The sequence below is a fragment of the Melitaea cinxia genome, chromosome 25 (assembly GCF_905220565.1).
Source record: "Melitaea cinxia chromosome 25, ilMelCinx1.1, whole genome shotgun sequence".
NCBI classification, from domain to species: Eukaryota; Metazoa; Arthropoda; class Insecta; order Lepidoptera; family Nymphalidae; genus Melitaea; species Melitaea cinxia.
This window is the reverse complement of record NC_059418.1, coordinates 2,028,448-2,055,610: the sequence shown is the minus strand read 5'-3', so window position 1 is coordinate 2,055,610 and position 27,163 is coordinate 2,028,448. Positions and strand designations below refer to the sequence as shown.

The window sequence follows — 27,163 nt, the reverse complement described above, 5'->3', positions numbered from 1 at the left end:
TTTTTCGTCTTCGTTACTGCCAGAACAGGGCTTACAGAATAGAACTTGAATAAAAAAAAGTCGGTATGAAGATTTCCAGATACTCTACTTTATAATCACTTCAGCCTGTAATATCCCACTACTGGACATAGGCCTCTTTCCCCGTGTAGGGGAAGGATCGGAGCTTAATCCACCACGCTGCTCCAATGCGAGTTGGCGGATATATTTCCTACTATGAGTAACGATCATTATCAGGTATACATGATAACAACCGAGACCGACGGCTTAGCGTGCTCTCCGAGGCACGGCGGGGATACCCACTAGGACAAACACCCAGACCACGGCAAACACCTGTATGACCAATACAAATGCTTGTCACGTGCGGGGATCGAACCCGCAACCGTCAGCGCAACAGGTACAATCCATGGCTGTGACCGTTGCGCCAACGCGGCGTCCTACTACTACTTTATAAGATTTAGTATTTATTATTATGAACATTATATATATATATTCTAGTTTATTACGAAGACTCGTAATAAAGGCGCAGTGCTTAAAATAAGGGTTTCATTTACAGCTTCAATAATAGTAATAATACAGTTTATTATACTCCAAAAGTAAATATTACATAGTATAAAGCGATCAAGCGATCATCTCAACTTTAGGGCAAAGGAAAATTGTCTTTAGGAAATAATAATAAACGATCATAAACGCTTTACACTCAACGACCCCCAGTAGGATTTTCTCCGGTGTCCCTCGACAACACACACAATACACAAACGCAAATGCCCAGACCACGATATACATCTATATAGCCAATAAAATGTCGTGTCGTGAACTGGGAACGAACCCGCCACCGCCAGCGCAACAGCCAGTGCCAATGCGTCGTAAATGAAAAAATATCGTAAGCGCCATGCAAAACGCGTCGCTTACGCTTTTTGAAGTAGTATGGTATTCTTCAAATTACTACGAATCTAAAGAAGTTTTACTTCGAAAAAATTAGTAATAATAATGTACAAAAAAAAAAAGTGATCTTAGTACACACAGACATTCCGACCTTGCAACTAACTCAAGGTGTAGTAAAATTACAGACAGGGAGACGGTAATTTGTCACACGCGAACATAATCGTACAGAGGCGATAGAGGCACGCGTATGATGAGATTATTTTGATGGAAGTGCGACGATAATCGGCGACGATAACGGTAAAAAGTGGACGGTAAAAATCGAAGTAAAAAATTTCTTTATCAAAGCGGGTCTAAACTCCTTATGAATCGTTCAATATTTAGATTAAAAATCTTGGAGCAGCCCGACTGGAGAAGTAACTCAACTTTACTAGTACTAATACACTACTACTATACTACTAATACTACTACTAATATACTACAACTAAATAACACTAATCTCAAGTTGTGTTTGTATTTTTGTGATGTGCAAGGTAGAGAGGTCCTGGAGAGAGTCGGGGTAGGGTCACACACGTTTGGGAACTAGAGGTTTCGTCCGGGCCTACCGCCGGGGCGGGGTGACGAATGCTAGCGCGATCCCATCTCGCCCCACCCAGGCGAACGACTGCTCACACGTGGTGGTTTTTTAGTCAGTAGGAGTCTGACATAACCCTCTGGCGCCCCCGCGCTGGAGGGTATCCATGATGGATTTTCCCAACGTTAAAAAAAAGGGTGACACACTTTGGCTATGCTCCTGATGTTGGCGTCCATAGTCTACCTTGTATAGGTGACGATAGAAGTAAATGTTACGAATGTGTGAAGTAAGAAGTTTAACTTTATTGACTAGTTAATTTCACGTTGCTAACTTCTTCGTTGACTAGCTAACTTCGGGTGTCGGTTTTTTGTAACCCTTTCTCTAATACGCCAAAAGAAGTAGAACTTCAAAAATTATTTCCACAAGAAAGTGTTCCTTCGTTGATTACGGTATGCTATAAACAGTAGCCCTAGAAAGCTGCGCTAGTTCTGAATCAAACTTGCGTTTATCGTTTTCTAAACTCGATCATGACAGCTGATGTGTACAGATTAGATGAATCCAAATTTTTGATGAGTCACGTGTCTTGATTGTAAATTTTACGTGTTAGTTTTGTAATTAATTTATCAAATTTTATGTTTAGTGAACGAGATTGTTTGTTGAGTTTTAAATAGAAGTTCTGGTGTTGAGCGGAATTAATACACACGTCTGCTTCGAGTGAGAAGCGAATACGCGACGCCATAAGGGAGCGTGTGCTGTGTGGCTACGGCACCAAAGAATATAGCCACCCCCTCTCTTCCCGTGGGTGTCGTAAGAGGCGGCTAAGGGATAACAAGGTTCCACTACCACGTTGGAACTTAAGAAGCCGACCGATGGCGGGATAACTATCTAACCGCTGGCTTTGAAACACACAGGCCGAAGATGGGCAGCAGCGTCTTAGGTGCGACAAAGCCAGCACTGCGGTCACCAACCCGCCTACTCAGCGTGGTGACTATGGGCAACACACATGAGTTCACGCATTTTTGGCGCGAACTTGTGGAGGTTTATGTCCAGCTGTGGACTGCAATAGACTGGAATGATGATGATGATAAGGGAACGTACCCATACTAAGTGACCCGTTTATACAACTTTTTAACTCCCTCCCCCCTCTAGGTGACCACCCGTAGTATTTGCTAAGGCTCTCTCAACCTCAACTTTTCACGTTGTAATTCAGAAGTATGGTTTAAATAATTTTTTGCAAGCAGAAAGTTAAAAAAAAAAAAATTTGGCTCACGTTCGTCTTTATTAATACGGCACTTACTGTGTCCTGCCCGGAAGGCGTGCAAGAAGAAAAAAGGGCCATATTTGAATATAGCTCGAAAAAGCGTTAGATAATACTAGCCGTGCCCCGCGATTTACCCCGTATTAATTTGAGTAAAAAAAGCACTACATATTATATAGCCTATAACTATCTATATCTATAAATAAACTATCCGAAACAAATAAAAAATTTGAACCAGTAGTTCCTGCGATTAGAACATTCAAACAAACAAACTCTTCAGATTTACAATATTAGTATAGATTTGTATGATTTCGTATATAAATATGTTAGCGTGCGTCGATCCTTACTTAGTACTTCACGGCGGCAGTTAACGAATAATTGTACCGCGTCTCAACATGCGTTTAGCTTAATGGTCTAAACTGATTGCGGGTTAATTTGTTTTTATTTTTTTTATTGGAACCGTATTGTGTCTGTATGTACAATATTTTATAACATAATATATACACATATGTTGGTGTGCTCGCTCCCAAAAAGAAAACGCAGTCAAATACGTATTATTAGGGATTTTTTAAAAAACTAGTCATCATGATTTTTTCACTTTTTTTTTTGTTTCTGTTACCTGATTCCACGGGCGATCAACTAGACCGTTTTTGAGGTGAAAACTCCTTTAATAATAATAACAATTCTTTATTTCACGTAACAATTTGACCCTTAAAACAATTTGAATTAAACAATTCTTATAATACAAATACAACTAAAAAAAAAGGAATAAATGTCACGATTACAGTAATAAAATCAGATCAATAATAAATAATACAAAAAACAAATAATCAATTTTAACAATAATTTCATTATATTAAAACTAAAACAACTAATTACAATCACACAATGTCGGAGGTAGAAACAGTCAAAACGCTCCGCGATCATCTTCAGCGTACTGTTTTGGCTGCCCCTTACTCTACGCACAAAAGATGCGCATCGCTTACGCATGGTGGTGTGGAAAACCTTTAACCGCGTTGGGCACCGTTTGTTAGGGGAGAATCGGGTTCGCGTCACCAACATGCTCACGACCCACGCGCAGCGTGTGCTGTGCGCGTTAGAAGCTTCTTGGATTTGTGAAATCTCGTGCTTTCGAGTCACCGACACGCTCATAACAGTATATCTATTGATGTTGATAATTTTTATTCCAAAATTATAAAATTTTAAAATTTTATTATAAAAGTTCTAAGTTTTTACTTCAATCGGCAGTCTCCATAACTGTCAATTTTTTTTTATGGTAACATATTAAGCATCACAAAAATATCTTGTCATCCCTTTAAAATTCTATACTCACCCGTTTTGAAAAATCCCGCATTGAGGGTAGGTAAGTGTGAGGCATTGGTATTAATTGTACGGTTCATCTTCAGTTGAACGATTTTGCTCATAGACTTATAAAAAACAGTTATTGGTAATATTACGTGAACCAAAAACTTTGTACCCCTTTTTACGAAAATTGCGCTGACGGAGGACTATGAAATTTCGCACACTTATGGTTTATATAGAGAAGGAGGATATTAAATCAATAAAAAAAAAATATTACACACACTACCTTTTTACCTTTTGAACTGAGGTAGGGCCCAGCAGGAATTCAGAGATCAGAAGATCACAGGTAAATAATACTGTTTTCAAACAGTATTGTGTTCCTGTTGGTGAGTAAGGTGACCAAAGCTCGTGGGGGGGATTGGGGATTGGGTCGGCAACGCGCTTGCGATGCTTCTGGTATTGCAGACGTCTATAAGCTACGGTAATCGCTTACCATCAGGTGAGCCGTACGCTTGTTTGCCGAGCTAGTGACATATATATATACGAGTATATATATATATATATAAACTATCATGTATTTGACACAACACGCATATCTAATATATAAAATTCTCGTGTAGCGGTGTTTGTAGTTAAACTCCTCCGAAACTGCTTGACCGATTCTCATGAAATTTTGTGTGCATATCGGGTAGGTCTGAGAATCGAATAACATCTATTTTTCATCCCCCTAAATGTTAGGGGTAGTCCACCCCAATTTTTTTTTTATATGTTAGATAAATTATTTATTTTTTATTTTATTATGACTACCACCAACCTTTATTTTTAAATAGCGTTTAGCGGCAAGACAACCTTTGACAACGGAGTCAGCTAGTTATTACATACTATTTTGTTTATTGTTAAAGTCTATGGTTAAATTATGGTCGAATGTCGACCACTGGGCGACCACTAGTTGGTGGTAAAACGGCAATTCAAAACTAATCAATAAGCTATTAGATTTGTCAGATAAAAAATTACAGATATCAGTATTATATCCATATAACTTGAACTCCGGAACGCACATAAACCTTTGAACGTAAGGCTCATCTTAAGCTGGAATTCTTTTTTCTCCGATTTGAAAAAAAAAAAACAGTAAAATGAGGTAAATCAGCGGTTTATAACTTGTATGTATGTTGTGTAGATTGACGAATTTATTTTAAATGTCGATAAGCTACCAATAAGCCAGTTCAAAAACTACGGGTTTCAAAATAATTATTATGACCAAATAACTTCAACCCTGGAGTTCACATAAGCCTTTGAACGCACGGCCCATCTTAAGCTGGAATACTTTCTCTGATAGTCATAGACTTAAAAACAGTAAAATTTGGTTAGCGGTTTACAACAAGTATGTACAGATTGACGAATTTATTAGAAATATCGACGTCATGCTTATTTATTTCTTTTGAGCAAATATCGATATAAGAGTTACGCTTCCGTTGTTGTGTAAATATTGTGCTTTCATTAAAATTTCGCTTATAATCGTCTTAAAGAGTTTTGAAAATACGAAAGTTTTATAAAGCATATATTTGTGGTAAACGGTTTTTTGGAGTTAACTCCGCAAAATGTATGGGGAGTGAAAAAAACAACGCAACAGCAGTGACGCTGGGCGTCGCTTTAAAGCGCTTCTAGCTGTAGCAATATATGGGTATAATAGTGTACCAGCGTTTACTGTACACATACAGAGTCGCGAGCGTCATTTCACGTTTTGATTTTGGATATTTATTGAAATTATATCTTTTGACGCGTTAGGGGAACATGATGAGAGTATATTGTTACGATGCGCGCGCACAGTCACAAAAAACTGATACCCTGAAGTTTGCTAGTCAACGAAGAAGAAGTTAACAACGTGAAGTTAACTAGCCAATGAAGCATAACTTCTTACGTGCCCACATAAGTACACACACACTTTTATTTTGGTATAATTAATTATTATTCGATTCGTTCAAAAGAGCATTAAAGGAGTAAACTCAAGTCGCGTGTCGGAGCTGAGATGCGTAGTTTTTACTCTTTAAGAATGGATTTTCATATAAGGCCCCCAGTATCATAAAATATAAGGAGTGAAATCTACTGAACGAACCTCGTTACGTTTCTCGTAACGCCATCTATTGGGTTGTAGATGGCGTTATTTGATTCGTTTATTTACCATTTGATATTAATCTTTTTCTTAGACTAGTGAGCCTTTTTTGTGCCTATTCGATCTGAAGAAGTAAGCTCCAGTAATGCCTCAGAGCTGACACACACATTTTTTCTTAAATAATTTTGGAAACCAATTCCCAAATTAGCGATATTAGAAGACCACCACATCGAGCAATCATAGAAACGCCATAGACAAAAAAAAAGTGTTAGAGATTTTAAAAAAAGCCAACCATAGCGTAAGTAAACATTCGGACCGCTCTCGTTCGCGTGCCACTATGTCAACATGCATATGTAAATACGGCATGTCAATATGACATGTAAATACATGCACCTGTTGACATCATTTTCACCGTTCATTCTCGAGTGTTTGCCGTTCTGGTGTTTCGTGAATCTTTAACTGTCGGTATGTTTGTTTATTTGTTCGATCTAATCTGAGCAACTTTTGTTATTAATCGAGGGTGTAGTGGTTATCGCGTAAGCTGTTGTCCTGGCAGTCGTAGATTTGATTCTTACTCGGGAGGAATATTGATTCATTTTGATATTAGAAAGCGAGATAGCTACATTATTATGTAGTGCCATAGGCTGTAATATAGCTAGCTACGAGACTTTGTCCTCAACATCACCACGAGTAAAGCCAAGAGAAACATCTAGTTCAGGACGATGTCTTGAGAACTGTCAACTTCAAAAAAAGCTATTGGCGTCTGTACAGACATTCTCAAGTTTGGCGTTTAGCATTTAAAGATTAATTTTTTGAAGTAAAACTTCTTTAAGCACGGTTGTTTTTTAAATAAAAAAAAAGTATGCAACGGGTTCCAATCCGTTTTCACTCCCATTATAAATGATTTACTTCGACAACTGTTTAATAAAGTCAAGACGACGTTCCGACAATATTTGTTCATGAGCGGTCAACGGTAAAAATGAGACCTTCGAGTAATATCGAACGTGTGACAGAAAACACCGTTTTAGGAAATGGCTGTTGACGTTTGATTTGTAAAAAAATATTTTTTCATTTTTAATTATCACTGTCAGATGCACTCTTTACTATCTATACAAAAAAAAGAAAAAAAATAAACAAGTGTGCTTTAGACCACACGACTAAAGCAAAACTTATGAAACGTAACTCTCTCTGTCTATCTTCACTAACTTACATCTCCGTCTCATCTTCCGTTCGCCTCGCCCGATCACACTTCGTAAAGCTCTCGTCACGCATTCACCAGCTTACTCCCCGAGTCAACCGTGCGTAAAAAACTTCCATTTCAAAAAATATAAAACTCGAAAATCAAAACACAAACTGACGCTTGCGACTCGTATGTGTACAGTAAACGCTGGTACACTATTATATATGTACTAGCTGTACACCGCGGTTTCACCCGCGTTAATTTGAGGAAAGTAGTTGCCTATAACCTTCATCACTATCTCTATATCTTTTTTTTTATGTCACTAGGTCGGCAAACAAGCGTACGGCTCACCTGATGGTAAGCGTAGCTTATAGACGCCTGCAACACCAGAAGCATCGCAAGCGCGTTGCCGACCCAATCCCCAATCCCCCCAGGAGCTCTGGTTATCCTACTCACCAACAGGAACACAATACTGCTTGAAAGCAGTATTATTTAGCTGTGATCTTCTGTAAGGTCGAGGTACTACCCCAGTCGGGCTGCTCCATATTTTGAGCAGAAAATTCCTGCTGTGCCCTACCTCAGTTAAATAATCTTTTAATGATTGTCCCACAAAAATTCAACACAATTATTTAAAAAAAAAGAATTTGATCGCAAAAAATTGTCGTATTTAATAAAAAATGTTTGGGTATTTCATATCTATCTGGGCGTTAGGTACTCGGACACGGTAAACATGGTTTTTCCCGCGTAAAACCCCGATTTAGCGGAAATTTCGGGATAAAAAGGAGCCTATGTTTTGCCCCCCAACCTTTTTTGTCTTCTAATGACTCCTATAAAAATCGGTTCAGCCTCTCCGAAGATAAGCCAACAGAAAGACAGACAGACAGACAAAAACTAGAAACTACGGTACGGTACGTGAAATGATGATAATAATAATAGTAACTACGAAAATGAAAAGAACAGATCGTCAGAGAATGTGTCGCAGTGTGGCATGCAAAACGTGCATTTCAAGACATGTGCAATAAATAGGATTTGGTCCTAAATACAGCTCGACATTTCGAAATAGATAATATCGTGGCTCTGCGACTTGACAAATCAAAGGGATTGACGGTGCACACAATTTTTCATGTAAAGCTAGAACGCAAGTTTGAATTTACTATCTTATGACCAGCAAATACAAGCACCACGTATGCCCAAAGAATTTTGTTCGTATACTGGAGCTAGTAAAAACCTGTATTCATTAAGTAATTCCAAACACCTGTGTCTAATTTTTTTTATGGGGTATAGCTTCTGCGCGCGACTTCGTCCGCGTGGTATACTAATACGCGCGCAATACTTGTTAATTATTTTGATGCGATGTTATTTTAAAACTGCGATATCTCCTGAGGTACTCATTGAAATCGAATTATGTAAAAGGCTATTATGTTTTAAATTAAATACTTGTGATGAAAAACGTATTTATTTAAATAAGGATTAATATCATGTTTATAAAAACATCTTCGCAAATAATGCATTATTTTAGAACAAACTTGGTTAGCATAAAAAAGGTTATAGTGAGCCAACCTTAAAAGATAGATATATGCTGTCGCGGACTTTTTTTTAGAACTTTTAAAGAGGATCAATTCTGTCATACATGTTTTTTGCGAAACTAACTGTTTTCACAGCATACGCATCGGAAGCTCTCAAAAGGGAAAAAGTACCCCCGATTTTGAAATATTCATCATTGGTGCTCCACTCCTTTTGGTTTTAGCGTAATGATATATAGCCTATAACCTTTCTCGATAAATGGGCTATCTATCACAAAAATAATTTTTCAAATCGGACCAGTAGTTTCTGAGATTAGCGCGTTCAAACAAACAAACAAACAAACAAACAAACAAACTCTTTAGCTTTATAATATTATAGCATAGATTGCTACAGATAGAAGCGCTGTAAAGCGTAATTCTATCTACATTTTTTTCATAACGCGAACCCTATATGAACCCTTCCTGAGAAGTAAACTTCAAAAACAGATGTGTATTCCATCAAGCGTATTATTCTCTTCAATATTATATTACTAGCTGTGCCCGCGACTTCGTCCGCGTGGAATTTAACAAAAAAAGTTATTTTTCAGTTCGCAGTTATAAAATAATTAAATTTCAAAAATAAAAATAGCTCCATTTACTCCTTATTACATCAGTTATCGGCCAGTAAATCCCGTCAAAATCGGTCCAACCGCTTCAGAGATTAGCTAAAACAAACAGACAGACAGACAGACAAAAATTGAAAAAAATCTTATTTTGGTATATCTATCGTGCATTTAGTGCAATAGCGGTTATTTTAATACTACAAGCAGACACTCCAATCTTATTTATTTCTCAACGATAAATATTACCAATAAAAACGTATGGGTTTAGTAGCGCTGTATTTCTGAAATTCATAATATTGTAATTTTCATCCTACAAAAGTAGGGAACAAAGCGAATACCGTAGCTTATGTACACCTGCAACACCACGAATGATATTCCTGTCCCTCCTTACGAGCTCTGGCAACCTCACTGACCACGAGAAGACAATACTGCTTGAGAGTATTGTTACTCTAATTGTTATTTAAAGATCTGATCAATACAGACAGCGGGGAGGCGGGAAGTGATTTTTTTTTAATTAGTTCACAAAACCGACTACAATCGTTAAATATAGACATATAAAGTAAAGTACAAAGTGTAAAGTATGTATGTACAATTGAGTCCTACTAGATGTGGACATAGCATGCGTTACAAAGAAAACTAAAAAAAAAAAAAAAAAAACAGGTAACTCAACTATAGCGCGAAATCAAAAGTTAGGAATATAAAATTTGTTTAATACTACGCAGCGATGTATTTATTGAATAGTCAAAGAGTTCTGTTCAGTTCATTGAGACGTCATTGTTGCAGTCGCTGATGCGTTCTATGTCTGTCGAACAGCGCTGGCAGGACCTGGCGTCGCTGCTGACCATCCCCCCGCCCCCCGAGCAGTACCAGCACTACCACCAGCATCCGCACGCGCCGCACCACCCACACAACATCAGGTGAGATAAAAACTGTAGTAATAAAAAAAGTGTGTGTGTGTCAGCTCCGACGCACGACTGGAGTTTACTTTCAGATCGACTGTCTAAATAGATACAAAAAAGGCTTACTAGTCTAAGACCAAGATTAATACCGTATCAAATGGTAAATAAACTAATCAAATATGGCGATATATCGGCGAACCTATCATATGATAGGTTCGCCGATATATCGCCATAGATGGCGTTATTAGAAAACGTCAACGTCTATCAGAACTCTGTTGAGTTCCGATAGATGGCGTTACGAGAAACGTAACGAGGTCATTCGTTCGGTAGATGTACTTCTCATATTGTTTTCATACCGGAGGTCCTATATGAAAATCGATCGTCAAGGTGTAAACTCATAAAAAAAAATATTATTCTACGGGACTTACTTTGATTTCTTTTGGAGATTAATCGAAATGTGGTTCGTGTCATATAATAGTCCCATATAATTTTAATTGAGATCTGGCAAGTACTTTTAGAGTTATATCTAATAATACGTATTTAGATGACTATTTTTTCGTCCATCTACGTTGTATTATACCGCGCATAACTGGCTGTACCGATTTTTATGATTCATTTTTTAATCGAAAGCTGATGTTTGTCTAATAAATTATAGTATGTTTGAAACTTTTAACATGACTACGGTAAAACCCCGAAAGGGTTATTTTATTGAATAAATTTCCTTACATGATTAATACATAGCTATCAATCATAATTCTAGTAATTGTTCTTAATGTCTACTAATCTAATATATAAAATTCTCGTGTCGCGGTGTTTGTAGTTAAACTCCTCCGAAACGGCTTGATCGATTCTCATGAAATTTTGTGTGCATATCGGTTAGGTCTGAGAATCGGCCAATATCTATTTTTCATTTCTCTAAGTTATAAGGGGCGGGGGGGGGGGTATTGAGAAGGTTAATAAAATATATGGCAAAACAACGTTTGCGGGGTCAGGTAGTAATGTATATGTATTAGTAAAAATTTTACAAAAAAAGGCACCTGGAAACTAATTGTACCAGCGGTTAGTTGGACCACCAGAAACGTGTCTGTAGGGCTTTGGGCGTTCGTCTATTTCCTTTTACCGGACACAAGGTTCATTAATCGTAGTAATTGTGTCTTGTGTTTCTTTATCGACTTCCAATAAAGAAGGAGGTTCTAAATTAGATTCTTTTTTTTTTTAAATATTATTATGCATGTTAGCTCAGGACCTTTTAACTGGGTTTACCGATTTTGATAGTGCTTATTTTAATTAAAAGCTGATGCTTGTCAATGTGTTTTCGTTTAAATTTGATAAGATATGACGACTACTTTTCGAGTTATATCTAATAACGCGTATTTACTTGACAATGTTTTCGTCTACCTACGTTGTATTACCTGCCGATGTAATTGAAGTCGGTTTTTTTTTTTCGTTTGCGAGCAAATACAATTATTTACAAGTAAATTATTTAATTTATTTCCAGCCATGGCGCCGCAGGCTACACACCGAACTACCACGTACCACCGCCAGTTCCGGAGAAGCATGACGCGTATGGTGAGAATTTTGATAAAATTAAAATTAATCGAGCAAAGACGCGGGCAGTAGTAATAGCATATATTAATATGTATGTAACTATGTACCCATGTAACTACATGGGTACATAGTGAACTCACTTTGAGGAAAAAGAAGGAAGAAATATACTTCATTGTGCATAAGAGTTAAAGTCATCATTACAGCCTATACAGTCCACTGCTGGACATAGGCCTCCACAAGTTCACGCCAAAAAATAGCGCGAACTCATGTGTTTTGCCCATAGTCACCACGCTGGGCAGGCGGGTTGGTGACCGCAGGGCTGGCTTTGTCGCACCGAAGACGCTGCTGCCCGTCTTCGGCCTGTGTATTTCAAAACCAGCAGTTGGATGGCTATCCCGCCACCGATCGGCTTTTTAAGTTCCAAGGTGGTAGCGGAACTGTGTTATCCCTTAGTCGCCTCTTACGACACCCACGGGAAGAAAGGGGTAACTATATTCTTTAGTACCGTAGCCACACAGTACAAGAGTTAAAGTACGTAGGTATAAAATATAAAAAATTACAAAATAATAATATGCACAAAGGCGGTCTTATCGCTAGGTAAACGATTTCTTCCAGACAACCTTGGGGTAGAGGGGATTTTAAAACAAAACAGAGTAGGGTCATCAAAAAGGCAAAACAAAGTGAATCCTCCAATCTAATAATATAAATAAATTAATTAAATACACGTACTGTATTTTATTATCAGCTGACGCGGCAGACGTTGCCTTTTCATTCCTTGTTTTATAGATATACACATATAGTTGATTTATTGGTTCATCATAATCACTTCAGCCTATCGCAGTCCACTGCTGGACACAGGCCTCCCCAAGTTCGCGCCAAAAATTGAGTGTACTCATGTGTTTTGCCGTCACCACGCTGGGCAGGCGGGTTGGTGACCGCAGGGCTGGCTTTGTCTTCGACCTGTGTATTTCAATGCCAGCAGTTGGATGGTTATCCCGCCATCGGTCGGCTTTTTGAGTTCCAAGGTGGTAGTGGAACTACTATCTTCTATACCGTCGTAGCCACACAGCAATTATTATTTTTATTTATTGATTCAGCTTGTAACAAAATCCCACCAAATATCTCACCGCTGGGCATAGGCCTCTTCCTTCATGTAGATCGGAGATTAATGCACCACGTCGCTCCACCGTGGTCTGTTGGGTGGTGGACTGGACATATAAATAATACATATATAAATTGTTAAATGTAAATATTACATCTAGACTCGGGAATCAAACGTACAACTCTCGGACCAAATAGCACGGTCACTGCATACAGCGCCATCGGTCTAGTCAATCAAAATCAACTTCATTCAAATAGGCTTCAAAGGCACTTTCGAATCGTCATTTTACAAATTAAAATTTTAAAGTGATTATTATTTTTGTAAAAGTGAAGCTACCACCGATGCAGAATGTAAATTCTACAGAGAAAAATCGGCAAGAAACTGCAGTTACTCTTTTGAAAATAATATATAAACTGTGTTTTAGTACGAAATTAGTAATATCCTGCATGAAGTACAGCGTCACTAAGTCCACACATCTTTATCAACTATGTAATCCTGCACCGAATAATAAGCTTTATTTATTATATTAGATATTAGAGACGTTTACTTTGCGCAGTCGGGAACTTGGAGTTACAATTTTGTTATTCCTTCTCGTGTTTATGTATATATATTATAGATGACGACGCGTTAGCCCAACGGTCATAACAATGGTTTGTGGCTGTTGCTTGACAAACATTACTTACTAACTTAACTGAGGTAGGGCACAGCAGGAATTTCCTGCTCAAAATATGGAGCAGCCCGACTGGGGTTGTATCTCGACCTTACAGAAGATCACAGCAAAATAATACTGTTTTCAAGCAGTATTGTGTTCCTGTTGGTGAGTAAGGAGACCAGAGCTCCTGGGGGGATTGGGGATTGGGTCGGCAATGCGCTTGCGATGCTTCTGGTGTTGCAGGTGTCAATAAGCTACGGTAATGGCCATCAGGTGAGCCGTACGCTTGTTTGCCAACCTAGTGACATTAAAAAAAAAACATTTGTATTGGCCATACAGATGTTTGCCGTGGTCTAAATGTTAGTGCAGTCCTTGTGGATCTCCCCACCGCGCCTCAGAAAGTACGTTAAGCCGTCGGTCCCGGTTGTTATCATGTGCACCTGATAGCTATCGTTACTCATAGTAGGGAATATGTCCTCCAACCCGCATTGGAGCAGCGTAGTGGATTAAGCTCTGATCCTTCTCCTACATGGGGCAAGAGGCCTATGTCCAACAGTGGGATGTTACACGCTGAAGCGTACTTGGGTTTATATTATAGTTGAATTATATTGAAACACGTTAATTGTATTCTCGTAGGAGCGCCGACGCCTCTTGAAGGGGCGTACAAGGTGGAGTCAGCGCATCACCAGCAACACGACCCCCTGTACTATCAGGTAAGCCTTAATTTTTTCCACACCATAACCATAACACCATATAGGAACAAATTTCCTATTATAAAATACTAGCTGACTCGGCAAACGTTGTCTTGCCACTAAACGCTATTTAAAAATAGGGGTTGGTGGTAGAAGGGTGAAAATTTAGGGTTATATGTATTTTTCAACGCCAAATCAATATAAAATAAAAAATAAATAATTTATCTAAAAGTAAAAAAAAATAGGGATGGACTACCCTTAACATTTTGGGGGGATGAAAAATAGATGTTGTTCGATTCTCAGACCTACCCGATATGCACACAAAATTTAATGAGAATCGGTCAAGCCGTTTCGGAGGAGTTTAACTACAAACACCGTGACACGAGAATTTTATATGTTAGATTAATTTCAAGTTCTATTCGACAAGCTAATAGTCCTAACTGTACCGTCTGTGGCTCCAATGAGGATCTTTACCGTGTACTCATGGAATGTACCAGAAATGATCCTTTGAGACAGGAACTCATATCGAACCTCTTTTTAACCGACTTCCAAAAAAGGAGGAGGTTCTCAATTCGACTGTATTTTTTTTTTTTTTTTTTTTTTTTATGTATGTTACATCAGAACTTTTGACCGGGTAGACCGATTTCGACAAATTTTGTTTGGTCCCATTAAAATTGGTCCCATTTAAATTTATTTGAGATCTAACAACTACTTTTCGAGTTATATCTAATAATGCGTTTTTACTTGACGCTTTTTTCGTCGACCTACGTTGTATTATACCGCATAACTTTCTACTGCATGTACCGATTTTGATAATTCTTTTTTTGTTAGAAAGGGGATATCCCTAGTTTAGTACTGTGATAAGGAAACCAGGATCTGATGATGGGATCCCAGAGAAATCGAGGGAAACTCTCGACAATCCGTAATAACTTTTTACTGGGTGTACTGATTTTGATAATTTTTAATTTAATCGAAAGCTGATGTTTATCATATGGTCACATATAAATTTTATCGAGATCTGATAACTACTTTTTGAGTAATCTTTGATAACGCGTAGTTGCTTGACTATTTTTTCGTCGATCTACGTTGTATTACTTGTCGATGTAATTGAAGTCGGTTTTTTTTTCGTTTGCGAGCAAACACAATTATTCTTTTTCTGTACCGTTTTTAGCTCTAAATTTACAATAACTTTCAGTGATAGAACCCTCAGTTACATATTTCATTCTATTTTCCTCAGACAAAGGCCAGACTCAGACAACCAAACTGTGTAAATAATTGTACACAGATCTAGTATTTACGACTTATGAGCCGACTTAGCCTTTAAGGCTGTATGGCTGTAATGAAGAATAAAAAAAAAAGTTCTATTCGACGCATAAAGAAAATAATTATTCGGTTATACATTTTTGATTATGATTTTTTAATCGATGAATATCAAAAAAAAGAAAAACTACTTCACAAAATTATTTTACAAATTTATTTTATTTACAATGATTTATAAAAATATATAATAATTATCGAATGATATAATAATAAAAGCAAACTGCAATAATAATAACAGTCATCACGTAGACCATACATTAACCACTGTATAGCTATCATACATAGATTATACATAAAAATCTTATGCTTTTTTAACGTCATGGACTTTTTTTTTGCCGGCTAGGGAGGGTACCCCTCCGCAACATGCGTTTGAAGGCTCCCGCAGGGGTTTTGGTCGGTATTGCAGCCCCAAGTGCTGAAGCCGACATACGGTCTAGGAATGCCTACCCGGGCATCCTGGATATCACCCGTAAATGGGTTTCCCTGCGATACCAAATACAAAAAAAAAACCTCCGTATCGCTTCACAAGGACCTTCGTTCGAAAATATTAATATTTAAATCAAGTTTAAAATTTCTAAGTTTAAAATTTCTTTCGAATAATAATTTCACTAAGTGTATCATGTGCTTTAGGAAATTAATTGTAGTTCATCATCACTTCAGCCTATCGCAGTCCACTGCTGGATATAGACCTCCACAAGTTCGAGCCAAAATGACGTGAACTCATGTGTGTTGCCCATAGTCACCACGCTGGGCAGGCGGGTTGGTGATCGCAGGACTGGCTTTGTCGCACCGAAGACGCTGCTGCCCGTCTTCGGCCTGCGTATTTCAAAGCCAGCAGTTGGATGGTTATCCCGCCATCGGTCGGCTTCTTAAGTTCCAAGGTGGTAGCGGAACTGTGTTATCCCTTAGTCGCCTCTTACGACACCCACGGGAAGAGAGGCTATACTCTTTGATGCCGTAGCCACATATTGTAGTTAATGTCGAGTAAACCCGTATTCACCTATCCAACTGTTCGTCAAACTGTCATTAACTAACTTCCAAAAAATGAGGAGAAATCTAAAAAAAAAGAAACAAGTCAGTATAAATATTTTTTCATTGTCACAGAACTCCACATCAGAGATGCCCCCCAATCAAGACGGTTTCCTCCAGTCGATTCTAAACGATGAAGATCTACAACTGATGGATATGGCTATGAACGAAGGTAAGGAATCGTAAATTTAAATATACCCTAATATAGCAGATGTAGGGTAGGTGATAGGGGCACATCGGGAAATTTCCTGCTCAAAATATGGAGTAGCCCGACTTGGGTAGTACCTCGAGCTTACAGAAGATCACAGCTAACTAACTCCTCAAGTAATATTGTGTTCCTGTCGTGAGTAAGGTGACCAGAGCCCCCCCCTCCAACCGGGTGGGGGGGGGGGTTAACGCGCTTGCGATGCTTCTGGCGTTGCAGACGTCTATAAGCTACTGTAATCGCTTACTATCAGGTGAACCGTACGCTTGTTTGCCGGCCTAGTTATGTAAAGAAGTGAACTCAAAAGGGGAAATACCCTAACCTGTCATATATGAGCGGTGCAGACTATAGTCTGTATTATAAAGCAAAAACTCAGGAAATACCGGTTAGAATTGAAGCATTCCTTTTGTTTTAGATAGCCTTATTACCGAGGAAGGCTCATAGGCTATAATAGGCTATAATACTATATGAGTAGATTCATTCCTCAAATTAAACCGCGGGGCACGGCTAGTGTTGTTTATATGTTTTAGTTTTTAGCGGGAACTAGACTGGTATCAATGTCCAGTACTAGACATAGGACTCCACAAGTTCGCGCCAAAAATGGCGTGTACTCATGTGTGTTACCCGTAGTCACCACGCTGGGCAGGCGGGTTGGTGACCGCGGGGCTGGCTTTGTCGCACCGAAGACGCTGCTGCCCGTCTTCAGCCTGTCTATTTAAAATCAGCTGTTGATGGTTATCCCGCCATCGGTTGCCTTTATAAGTTCCAAGGTGGTAGTGGAACTGTGTTAATGTCCCTTAGTCGCCTCTTACAACACCCACGGGAAGAGAGGGGGTGGCTATATTCTTTAAAGCGTAGCCCCATAGCATAGACTGGTATCATGCAATATATTGTTATTATTTTTTTTATTGTATGTGAAATTGCATTGTTTCCTAAATGAAAATGAAAATATAAATAAATATAATGAACTACATTTCAAATATGTGTTTCAAGTATAGTACATTATAATAGTTGTTTTTAGGGACCCAGTTGTTTTAGAGAATCCAAAGAGAAAGTAGACCTCAATTATGTAAATCCGTTCAGTGGTTCTAGAGATATGAGGTAATAAAGAATATTACATACCTAACAAACAAAATAATTAAATCGATCATTTTCATAATATTAGTATGGCTTTGAATTTCAATTCGATTTTCGTGTCTGAATGTTGGTAGCAATCCATGACGTTACAATGTTGCGAAATGTTTATCTGGCGATAGCAACAATGAATTATTTGTTCCTTTATAGTTCAGTGGTTCTAGAGATATGAGGTAATAAAGAATATTACATACATAAAAAACAAGATATTAAATCGATCCTTTTCATAATATTAGTATGGCTTTGAATTTCAATTCGATTTTCGTGTCTGAATGTTGGTAGCAATCCATGACGTTACAATGTTGCGAAATGTTTATCTGTCGATAGCAACAATGAATTATTTGTTCCTTTATAATTTCTTGTATAAATAATCAGCCTTATCTATTTTATCGCGAAATGGCCAATATATGATGATAATATGATGCAACACAAAAAAAAAAATTAGTTAGTCATAGTTTATATTCTAAATGGATGTCACAGTTCGGTTGCGTTTCGTTATAAATATGCAAAACGTTAAGTTAAAAGTATTTATCTTTATTGTTTCTATACAAATAATAGATAAAAGATAGTTCTGTTTGTTTTGCACTGAGATATTTTTCTCGTGTTATCTTGTGACATTCGCTGTGTTCGCGCGTAACGGAGCTGTCATTCGTGCAAAAAAAAAAGTTTTTTTTTTATTGTGGCCAGTGCTGTTTTAATTTTTTAATTTTTTTATAAGGTCTTATTTCACGTTCTAAAAGTGTAGATTTGTTGATTATTTTTTTTAAACTATTATTATCAGTATTATCAAGATGGGAATTTTCTCGTACGTCTACAGATTGTTCGTGAAGAAGAACATCATCAAGTGATTACGTGTCAAATTGGGCGTTCCAAAAAACTCTTTGTTTGTTTTGCGTTTTTTTTTTTTTTTGATAAACACTAGTGATTGACATTTTGCTTTTTTTAAATTTAAAACTGTTGCAAGTGTAAACTTTTTGTGCCTGAAAGTAAACTTTTTTTTCTAAAATTTCTTGCTCGAGTGATAACAAAGGCCTACTTATGTCATACTTTCTGAAAGACACAACGAAGAGTAGAAAGGTGCATAATAACGAATGTTCCCTGTGTCTATGTGCTTTTTGCTGTGCTCTACGAAGACCACGGATATCCTGCGATTCACTAACGAAAGTTCCGGTTTTTGTGCTAAAACGATATAACTTTTGTCTATGGTCGTTCAAGTTTCGAGAAAACTTCGTTCCGATATGAAAAACAATTCTATTTCTATGTATATTGCGATGCAAACAAACATACACTGTTTGTTATGACATTAAGCGAAGGATTAAATTTATTTGCGCCGCTATTACGACTGTTTGCGTAAACGTCAGAGAAAATTTCCGAACGCGGACTGTCAGAGGTCGCAGATTATAAATAGCACAGATAATAAATGAGAGATCGAAAGTAAAAAAGTAATAAAAATATAAACATATATAGATAAAGGAAATCCCGTATAAGTTTTACGATTAATCAGATATAAGAAATAAATAAAGATGGATATGATGTTGATACGTTATCCCTATACAACTTTTTACCCGATACCGTCATTTTTGAATCCCGTATTCAGACGGGAGGTGGATTATTTGCATCCCTACTACAAATTATACGATGGTGAGTTACATTTAATATTAAAATTATAATTTCAACTTGTTTGACATTTTGATATTTTTGACAGCTGTCATGCTACTTAGAGCTTGATATTGGGGATGAAATTTCTAAATATTGAAAATTTTAACATATCTCCCTGTCTTTCTATCTCTACTGACTTATATCTCTCTCTCACAATTTCCGTTCGCCTCGCCCGATCACACTTTTCGTAACGCTCTCGTCACACTCTCACCAGCTTACTCCCCAAGTCAAGCGTGTGTAAAGAAGTTTTACTTCAAAAACCTAATCAAAAATTACGCTTCAGCCTGTAATATCCCACTACTGGGCATAGGCCTTGTTCCCCATGCAGGAAAAGGATCAGAGCGTAATCCACCACGCTGCTCCAATGCGGGTTGGCGGATATGTTCCATACTATGAGCAACGACCGCTATCTGGTGTACATTATAACAACCGAGACCGAAGGCTTAACGTCTGGTGGGAGTGGTGAGAGGTGGGGAGACCCACAAGGACTGCACATACACCCAGACCACGGCAAACATCTATATGGCCAATACAAATGTTTGTCATGTGCGGGGTTTAACCCACAACCGCCAACGAAACAGCCGCAAACCATTGCTGTGACCGTTGAGCCAACGCGCGTCATTTGTTACGAAATTATCAATCAGTCAACGGGTAAAAAAAAATCAAGACCACTTCAATAGTTTAAAAACATTACAATCAAACAAAAATGTCTTTCATATAAGAATTCTAGATTGGATATGAAAGCTTATTACTTTTAGGGCCTGTGTTTCCCAAACCATTTTCGTATCACCCCCTTGAGATTACACCAACCCCTTCCCTTCCCCCCCCTCCCGTTCCCCCTATTTTTTTTTTCATGTATTTTGATGGTAAGTGATTACCGTAGTGCGTAGAAGCCTGCAACACCAGAAGCATTGCAAGCGCGTTGCCGACCTATCTGTAATTCCCCTCAGGAGCTCTGGTCGCTTTACTCACCAACAGAAACACAGCACTGCTTGAAAGCAGTATTATTTTGCTGTGATCTTCTGTAAGGTCGAGGTACTACCCCAGTCGGGCTGCTCCATATTTTGAACAGGAAACTATCTGCTATACCCTACCTCAGTTAATATGATTATACACTCGCGTGTAACTGAATCGACTCAAGCCGTATATTGGTATATAAGTTTGATTTTTCGGAAAATGGCTTATCCGATTTTCGTAAAAGTTTTTTTTTTTATTCGAAGGACATATATTATTTTTTTTCCATAAATATAGCAATTTTCAAATAAATAATGACAAAACTTTTTAAATAAATACGGTCAAACGTGAGCGTTACAGAAACTACTCGTTGCGGTACCCACGAATTGCGAGACTAAATCATGTATAAAAGCTCACGTGACCCATATTTTGTATTAGTCACACGCCAGATGTTGACAGGTACACATCTCTTTAAGCTCCCCCTCCTCTCTTTAAGATCCAATGGATACTACCTCAGAAGCAGCGGCCCAAGTTGTAGCTTTGTTGCAAGCGGGCCATAATCAACGCCAAGTCGCTCGTGAACTTAACATGAGCCAATCAGCTGTTTCACGAGTATACAGAAGGTTTCAAGAGACTGGTGGCTTCGTTCGGAGACCACAAACCAATAGACTCGGGAACACATCTGAGACAGACGACCGCTTCATTGTCTCAACTTCGTTGAGAAATCGTCATCTCACGGGCGTTGATGTGCAACAGGAGCTCAGGAGGGTTCGAGGAGTGGCTGTCAGTCAGTGGACTATTAGAAGACGGCTGAAGAAAGCCAATTTAACTCCTAAACGGCCAGCCAGAGGCCCGAAACTGACCGCAGCTCACCGTCAAGCCCGACTTCAATTTGCTCGTGAACACCTCAATTGGACTATTGAGCTTGAGCTTTTTATTATTTTGAGCTTTTATTTGTCATAAAAGCTAGTGGAGGCAATACAAAGTAATGAAAATTTAAATTTTCTTTACTTTTATCAAAAATAGTTTTTTTATTCATTATGTTGTTGTTTTCGTTTTTCTTCATTTTTTATGCATTTCTATCAAATTAAATTTTATCAATAAATACTCAACCGATTTTTCTCATTAGGATAGCATTTTTTAAGAGAAAAGATTAGGCTTTCAATTAAAAAAAAAAACAAGAAAATCGGATAAGCCATTTTCCTAAAAATCGAACTTTTATACCAATATAGGGCCTGAGTCGATTCAGTTGCACGCGAGTGTAGTTACTTCAAGAATAGGCATCATAATTAAGTACTTGTAAATTCACGAACTACTTAAAAGTGACGAAATGATCTATATCTTAAACAGACTGGCCGAATTATCAATTTTATTGTATCATTAAACATTTTAAATTATAATATAAATTAAAATAAATTGCCTAATCAATCACGACAAGCCGATTAAATAAGATTTTGGTGTATTTTAGCACAGGGATAGATAATATTCTGGAATATTTTTGATATAAAGCATGGAATTGGCATGTTTGTCACAGCGTCGGTCTATCGCTAGCGATCCCTTTGTCACCAAACACATGTGTAGGACATATAAGGAGTTTGTTGTGCTTTGGGCGCTTGTGTTTGTTGTTTCCCGATATATAGTTTCTAACAACTGGTTGAATTTGAGTTTTAGGTATTTATTACTCAAAGATTTCCTTATAGATACGCTTCAGCCTGTAATATCCCACTACTTGGCAGAGGCCTCTTTCCTCATGCAGGAGAAGGATCAGAGCTTAATACACCACGCTGCTCCAATGCGGATTGAAGGATTTATATTCCCTACTATGAGTAACGATCGCTATCAGGTGTACATGTTAACAACCGGGACCGACGGCTTATCGTGCTCTCCGAGGCACGGTGGGGAGACCCACAAGGACTGCACCAACATCCATCCACGGCAAACATATGTATGATAGAACCCGCAACAGCAACATACAGGTCTTGTGACTGTTGCGCCAACGCGGTGTCTAAATAGATTGATGCTTAGTGATAATTTAAGTGTCCGAGGTTGACATAGGTTGTCTTTATCCCAGGATTAGTCCCATAGGATTTGTGATTCCATGGGATCGCAATTTATACAGAGGGTGGTGGCAAATCGTCCTAAGGGGTAATTGTATCGATGGATGTCACCACCCACCAGCACTGTCACAAAATTTTAATATTTCTACATATAAAAAACACATTATCTTTGTAGTAGGTAAATACTAAATAAACACGACATAAGTAAAATAAAACTCACGGTGACTGGCAGTTCCTTATCAGCACTGATAAAGGCCACGTCTAGCTAACGTTTCATCCTGACTTTGCGTATTTTACATAATATGGTCTACTAGCTGCACGGCGGTGAGTGTCTTTTAAGCTTTCCTATACAAATAAATAAAATGAAGTGTCTGTTTGTAATATTATAGAATCATATTTTAACAAAAAAAAAACCGACTTCAAACAAGAAACTAAAAAGTGAAAAATAAATTTACTTAGTACAAAGTAATTTGTATTTTGATTTAGTTAATCAGAAATGAATAAATAAATATTTTATAATTTTGAAGTCGGTGCCAAGTAAATACTACAACAACTTGGCTACAATAACAAATACACGGTACATATACCAAAATAACATATTTACAATTCTTGTCTGTTTGTCCGCCTGTCTGTTCCGGCTAATCTCTGAAACGGCTAGACCGATTTTCACGGGACTTTCACTGGCAGATAGCTGATGTAATAAGGAGTAACTTAGACTGCTCTTATTTTAGAAATTTATTTATTTTATAACTCAGCGAATTGAACAATAACTTTTTTGTTAAATTCCACGCGGATAATGTCGCGGGCACAGCTGGTAAGATATATAACGAAAAAAAACTTTATAGAGAACCGGTGATACATATCCCAGAGGTATTTGTTTTGTTTTTAATTGCATGATCTCGGTGACTTGTTTTTCCCAAATTTCTCGCATATAGATATCGAGGTCATATATACAGATAGCTTGAGATAATTTTGGATACTAGTAGCGGCCTTGTGGTCGAAATTCGGCCATAATTAATTTAAATTATAAGTTTAAACATTATTAAGGTTTTAATGAATTTATTATTGTTATGTTTGACATTCAGTATAGACAAACAATATTAATCTTTAATCTATTCTCAATTTGACGTCAGAAATTGACCATAAACAAAACAGTATAGTAGGGAAGCGAGGGGCTTGTTGTAACATTTTTCATGAAAACTAATATATCTTGAAATCTATTGATTATATTGCTACTAAATAAAGATGGATGGATGCTGTAACTCTTCCTCTACCCAATAAAGTAAAAATAATACCATAACTATTAGTCATTATTTTACAATCAATTATTTTCTAGAAGAAGTGCGGTGTTACAACTTACCTCATGCTTGGGGCAAGTTGTAACATCTACCGGGGCAAGTAGTAACGACAAAAAAAAACGACACTAATACCTGTAATTATTTATTCTTTGTTTATTTTTAACAAAATTGACACCTTTTTAAAGTAGGTATTATGTAATTCTTATCAAAAATCAACTCAAATAGATTTTCAAGTAATCAACGCCTAAAAATTAAATAATTAACTGTTTTATGTACTTAAAAACTACTTATAATCATCATTGCACTTTTATATCACAGTAAGTAATTAAATTATTTATATGTAAAGTATGCTTCGTAATTATCTCTTTTTAATATCTATCTAACAAAGTATTGTACTTACATAAGAATCAACATTTGGTAGGTTTCATTATAATTAAATTCAGTCTTCATCTGAGCAACAATTAATACAAATAAAATAAATAGTGTCTCCTGTAACACATCCTACATGTGCCCACATCTTACAAATGATACACTCTAACCAATCTTCTTTATTTGAATCTGTGTAAGCTTCACCACATACCAGACAATCTGTATCTATAAAAAGATACGTGGCATAATCCGAAAGTCTGACTAGCTTTCCGAATAATGCATTTTTTTTCTAAAACTTTAGCTGCCGCTAACTCGTACACTTCTTGGCTTTGTGTTGAAGAACATAACTTGGGGCATATTGTAACACGTTACATCAAGCCTGGAATTTTGTTACAACTAGCCCCGGGTTTTTGTTACAACTAACCCCATGGTATGATTTTTAACATTTATCAACATAACTATTTAAACAATTTAGCAACCTTAAAAACTGTTACACATTATCAAAGATAGATAAATTTGTATGTAAATAAGTTATAGAAAGTCTGAAATTAGTCGATATTAATAATGCAAACCAAAATTTTACGACAGTACAACTTTATATTACCTGGCAAAAATGATGCGCGTGCACAATTTCGCTCATTGCGCCGGCTGGCGGGACACTGGCTATGGCAACATGATGCAGCGCGGTTTGTAGGTTAAATTGAGTCAAAGAAATGCGTTGATAAAGTTTAAGATCCTAGTGAAAAGAGCCTGTTACTACTTACCCCTGTTACAACAAGCCCCTCTCTCCCCTAGTATGTGTTTGTGTGTCAAATATATGGTAGTGTGTGTAATGATTTTTGTTTTATTGATTTAATGTATATTATATTTATAAGTTTAAAAAATATTAGCATTCTGCACTCCTCTATATCAACTATAAGTGTGCAAAATTTCAAACTCGATCGAGATTGTGGTCAAATGCCTGCCTATTTGACATAAAAAAAAAAAAAACTCCTTCGTCCACGCGATTTCCGTAAATAGGGGTACAAAGTTTTTGCTTCACGTATTAATATATAGAGTATTGACAAAATGACGCAAATTTTTAAGAACTATATTTATACTAGCAACTTTATTTTTATACGAATTTAAAAAACAAATATTAGTAATACGCTCGGTTGTCATGTGTGATAACAGCTAGGTTGTGATGTTACATAGGCTATCTTAAGTGGTAAATTGGATCATTCGGTATGGATTATTGTAGGTGATTAAACATGTCAGTGTAACTTAGGATAGTGTAGTAAAAAAAAGAGGTTAAATCGTTGGTTAAATATAATTTTTTTTTTTATATTCTGTAATATTTCAAAGGAAAAAATAATAATAATCAAAAACTATCAGTGTTCCTCTAATTATGAATGAATTATACATATAAACCTTCCTCTGGAATCACTCTATTTTCTAAAGAAAACCGCATCAAAATCCGTTGCGAAGTTTTAAAGATCTAAGCATACAGACAGCGGGACGCGACTTTGTTTTATACCATGTAGTACGACAGATAATTTAATACGTAATTATTAATATTGAAATCCAAAAAAAAAAAAACTATTACAAAGAAAACGTACCTATAGTTGCTAGGCGTCATATAATGGCCTAAAATTAAATTCAGACTCTATTGACGCGATTTCGTTTTTATCACGACGGCCTCGATATTATTTCAAAAGAACAAAGTCATCAGATACATATTCAGGTTAATTGAGACATGCCAAAGCCACCTTGACTCGTGTCCAAGCTTATCATCTATCGTAAGGTCTTATCAATTGTATGATAAACGTCAAAATAAAATCCTACCGAAATATGAGATGGAAATACCCAAGTGTCGAGTGTATTTACGTGTGTTATGTGTAGGTCATGACGATGGTTTATGTATGTAGGTATATGTAGGTATATATATATACCAATCAACTGTGAAGTAAGATGAGATTTTGTGTCTGGTAACACAAAAAACACAAACGGCCAGAGCGCGACATTGTATGTATGTGTCTGCGAACACGTGTTTGTTGATCGCTGAGACGCTGTGACCAATGCGAAAATTAAAAATGCGAAAAAGGAGAATATGCGGTCTATGAGAATTTTGTCTTCATGTGTCCATGTTTTTATAAGATTTGTTTGAGATATATAATTTTATTTAACTAACTACTATTGTACAATGTGTGCTACTACCCAGAGGTAGAACCTTTGGGTAGAAATGTAGGAATAGATAGTCATTTCAGCGATACGACCAATCTTCTGTTTATTTTCTCCATATCAAAAATAAAATCAAAATCAACAGCTTTATTCAAATAGGCCCCAAGAGCACTTTCGAATCGTCATTTTACAAAGTAAAACTTTAAAAATAAATTATTATTGTTGTAAAAGTAAAGCTATAGTAATATTTATCTTTTATTATACAATAAAAGATAATAAATGGAGAGTCGGGTTTTTTGTCCAGTTATACTGCGAAAACTACTGAACCGATCGGTATAATACTTATACCATAAGATGCAGCGTGTTTCGGAGAAGGTTTTACTATATGATATGTTGGTGATTATTTATTGTGTAAATAAATATGCACGGAAAGAGTCAAACAATGTCGGGCAAACATTATTGTTTTATGATTTAAAAAAAAATAGTGTGACGTCATACCGTGGCTTTAGGTTATCCCGGTATCGGTATAACTTGTTTGTCAAACATAATTTTCGTTTTATACAAATTCGTACCTACACAATACCGTCAGGAGAGTTCATTTAGGCCGCCCAGCTTTTGGATCAGCTTCTTGCGTATAGTCGGCGAAACGAAGGGGCA

The 27,163-nt window shown here is 37.1% G+C and overlaps 1 protein-coding gene across 1 annotated transcript in view; it reads left to right on the top strand.

The window, feature by feature from the left end:
- Nucleotides 1-27,163, top strand: part of LOC123665812 (endoplasmic reticulum membrane sensor NFE2L1-like) — a 135,749-nt gene that overhangs the window by 96,332 nt on the left and 12,254 nt on the right. The window contains exons 7-10 of the mRNA XM_045600050.1: nucleotides 10,212-10,345; nucleotides 11,826-11,896; nucleotides 14,266-14,342; nucleotides 16,746-16,842. Of these exons, the coding sequence (XP_045456006.1) occupies nucleotides 10,212-10,345; nucleotides 11,826-11,896; nucleotides 14,266-14,342; nucleotides 16,746-16,842 (379 nt within the window). The remainder of the gene's footprint in view (nucleotides 1-10,211; nucleotides 10,346-11,825; nucleotides 11,897-14,265; nucleotides 14,343-16,745; nucleotides 16,843-27,163) is intronic.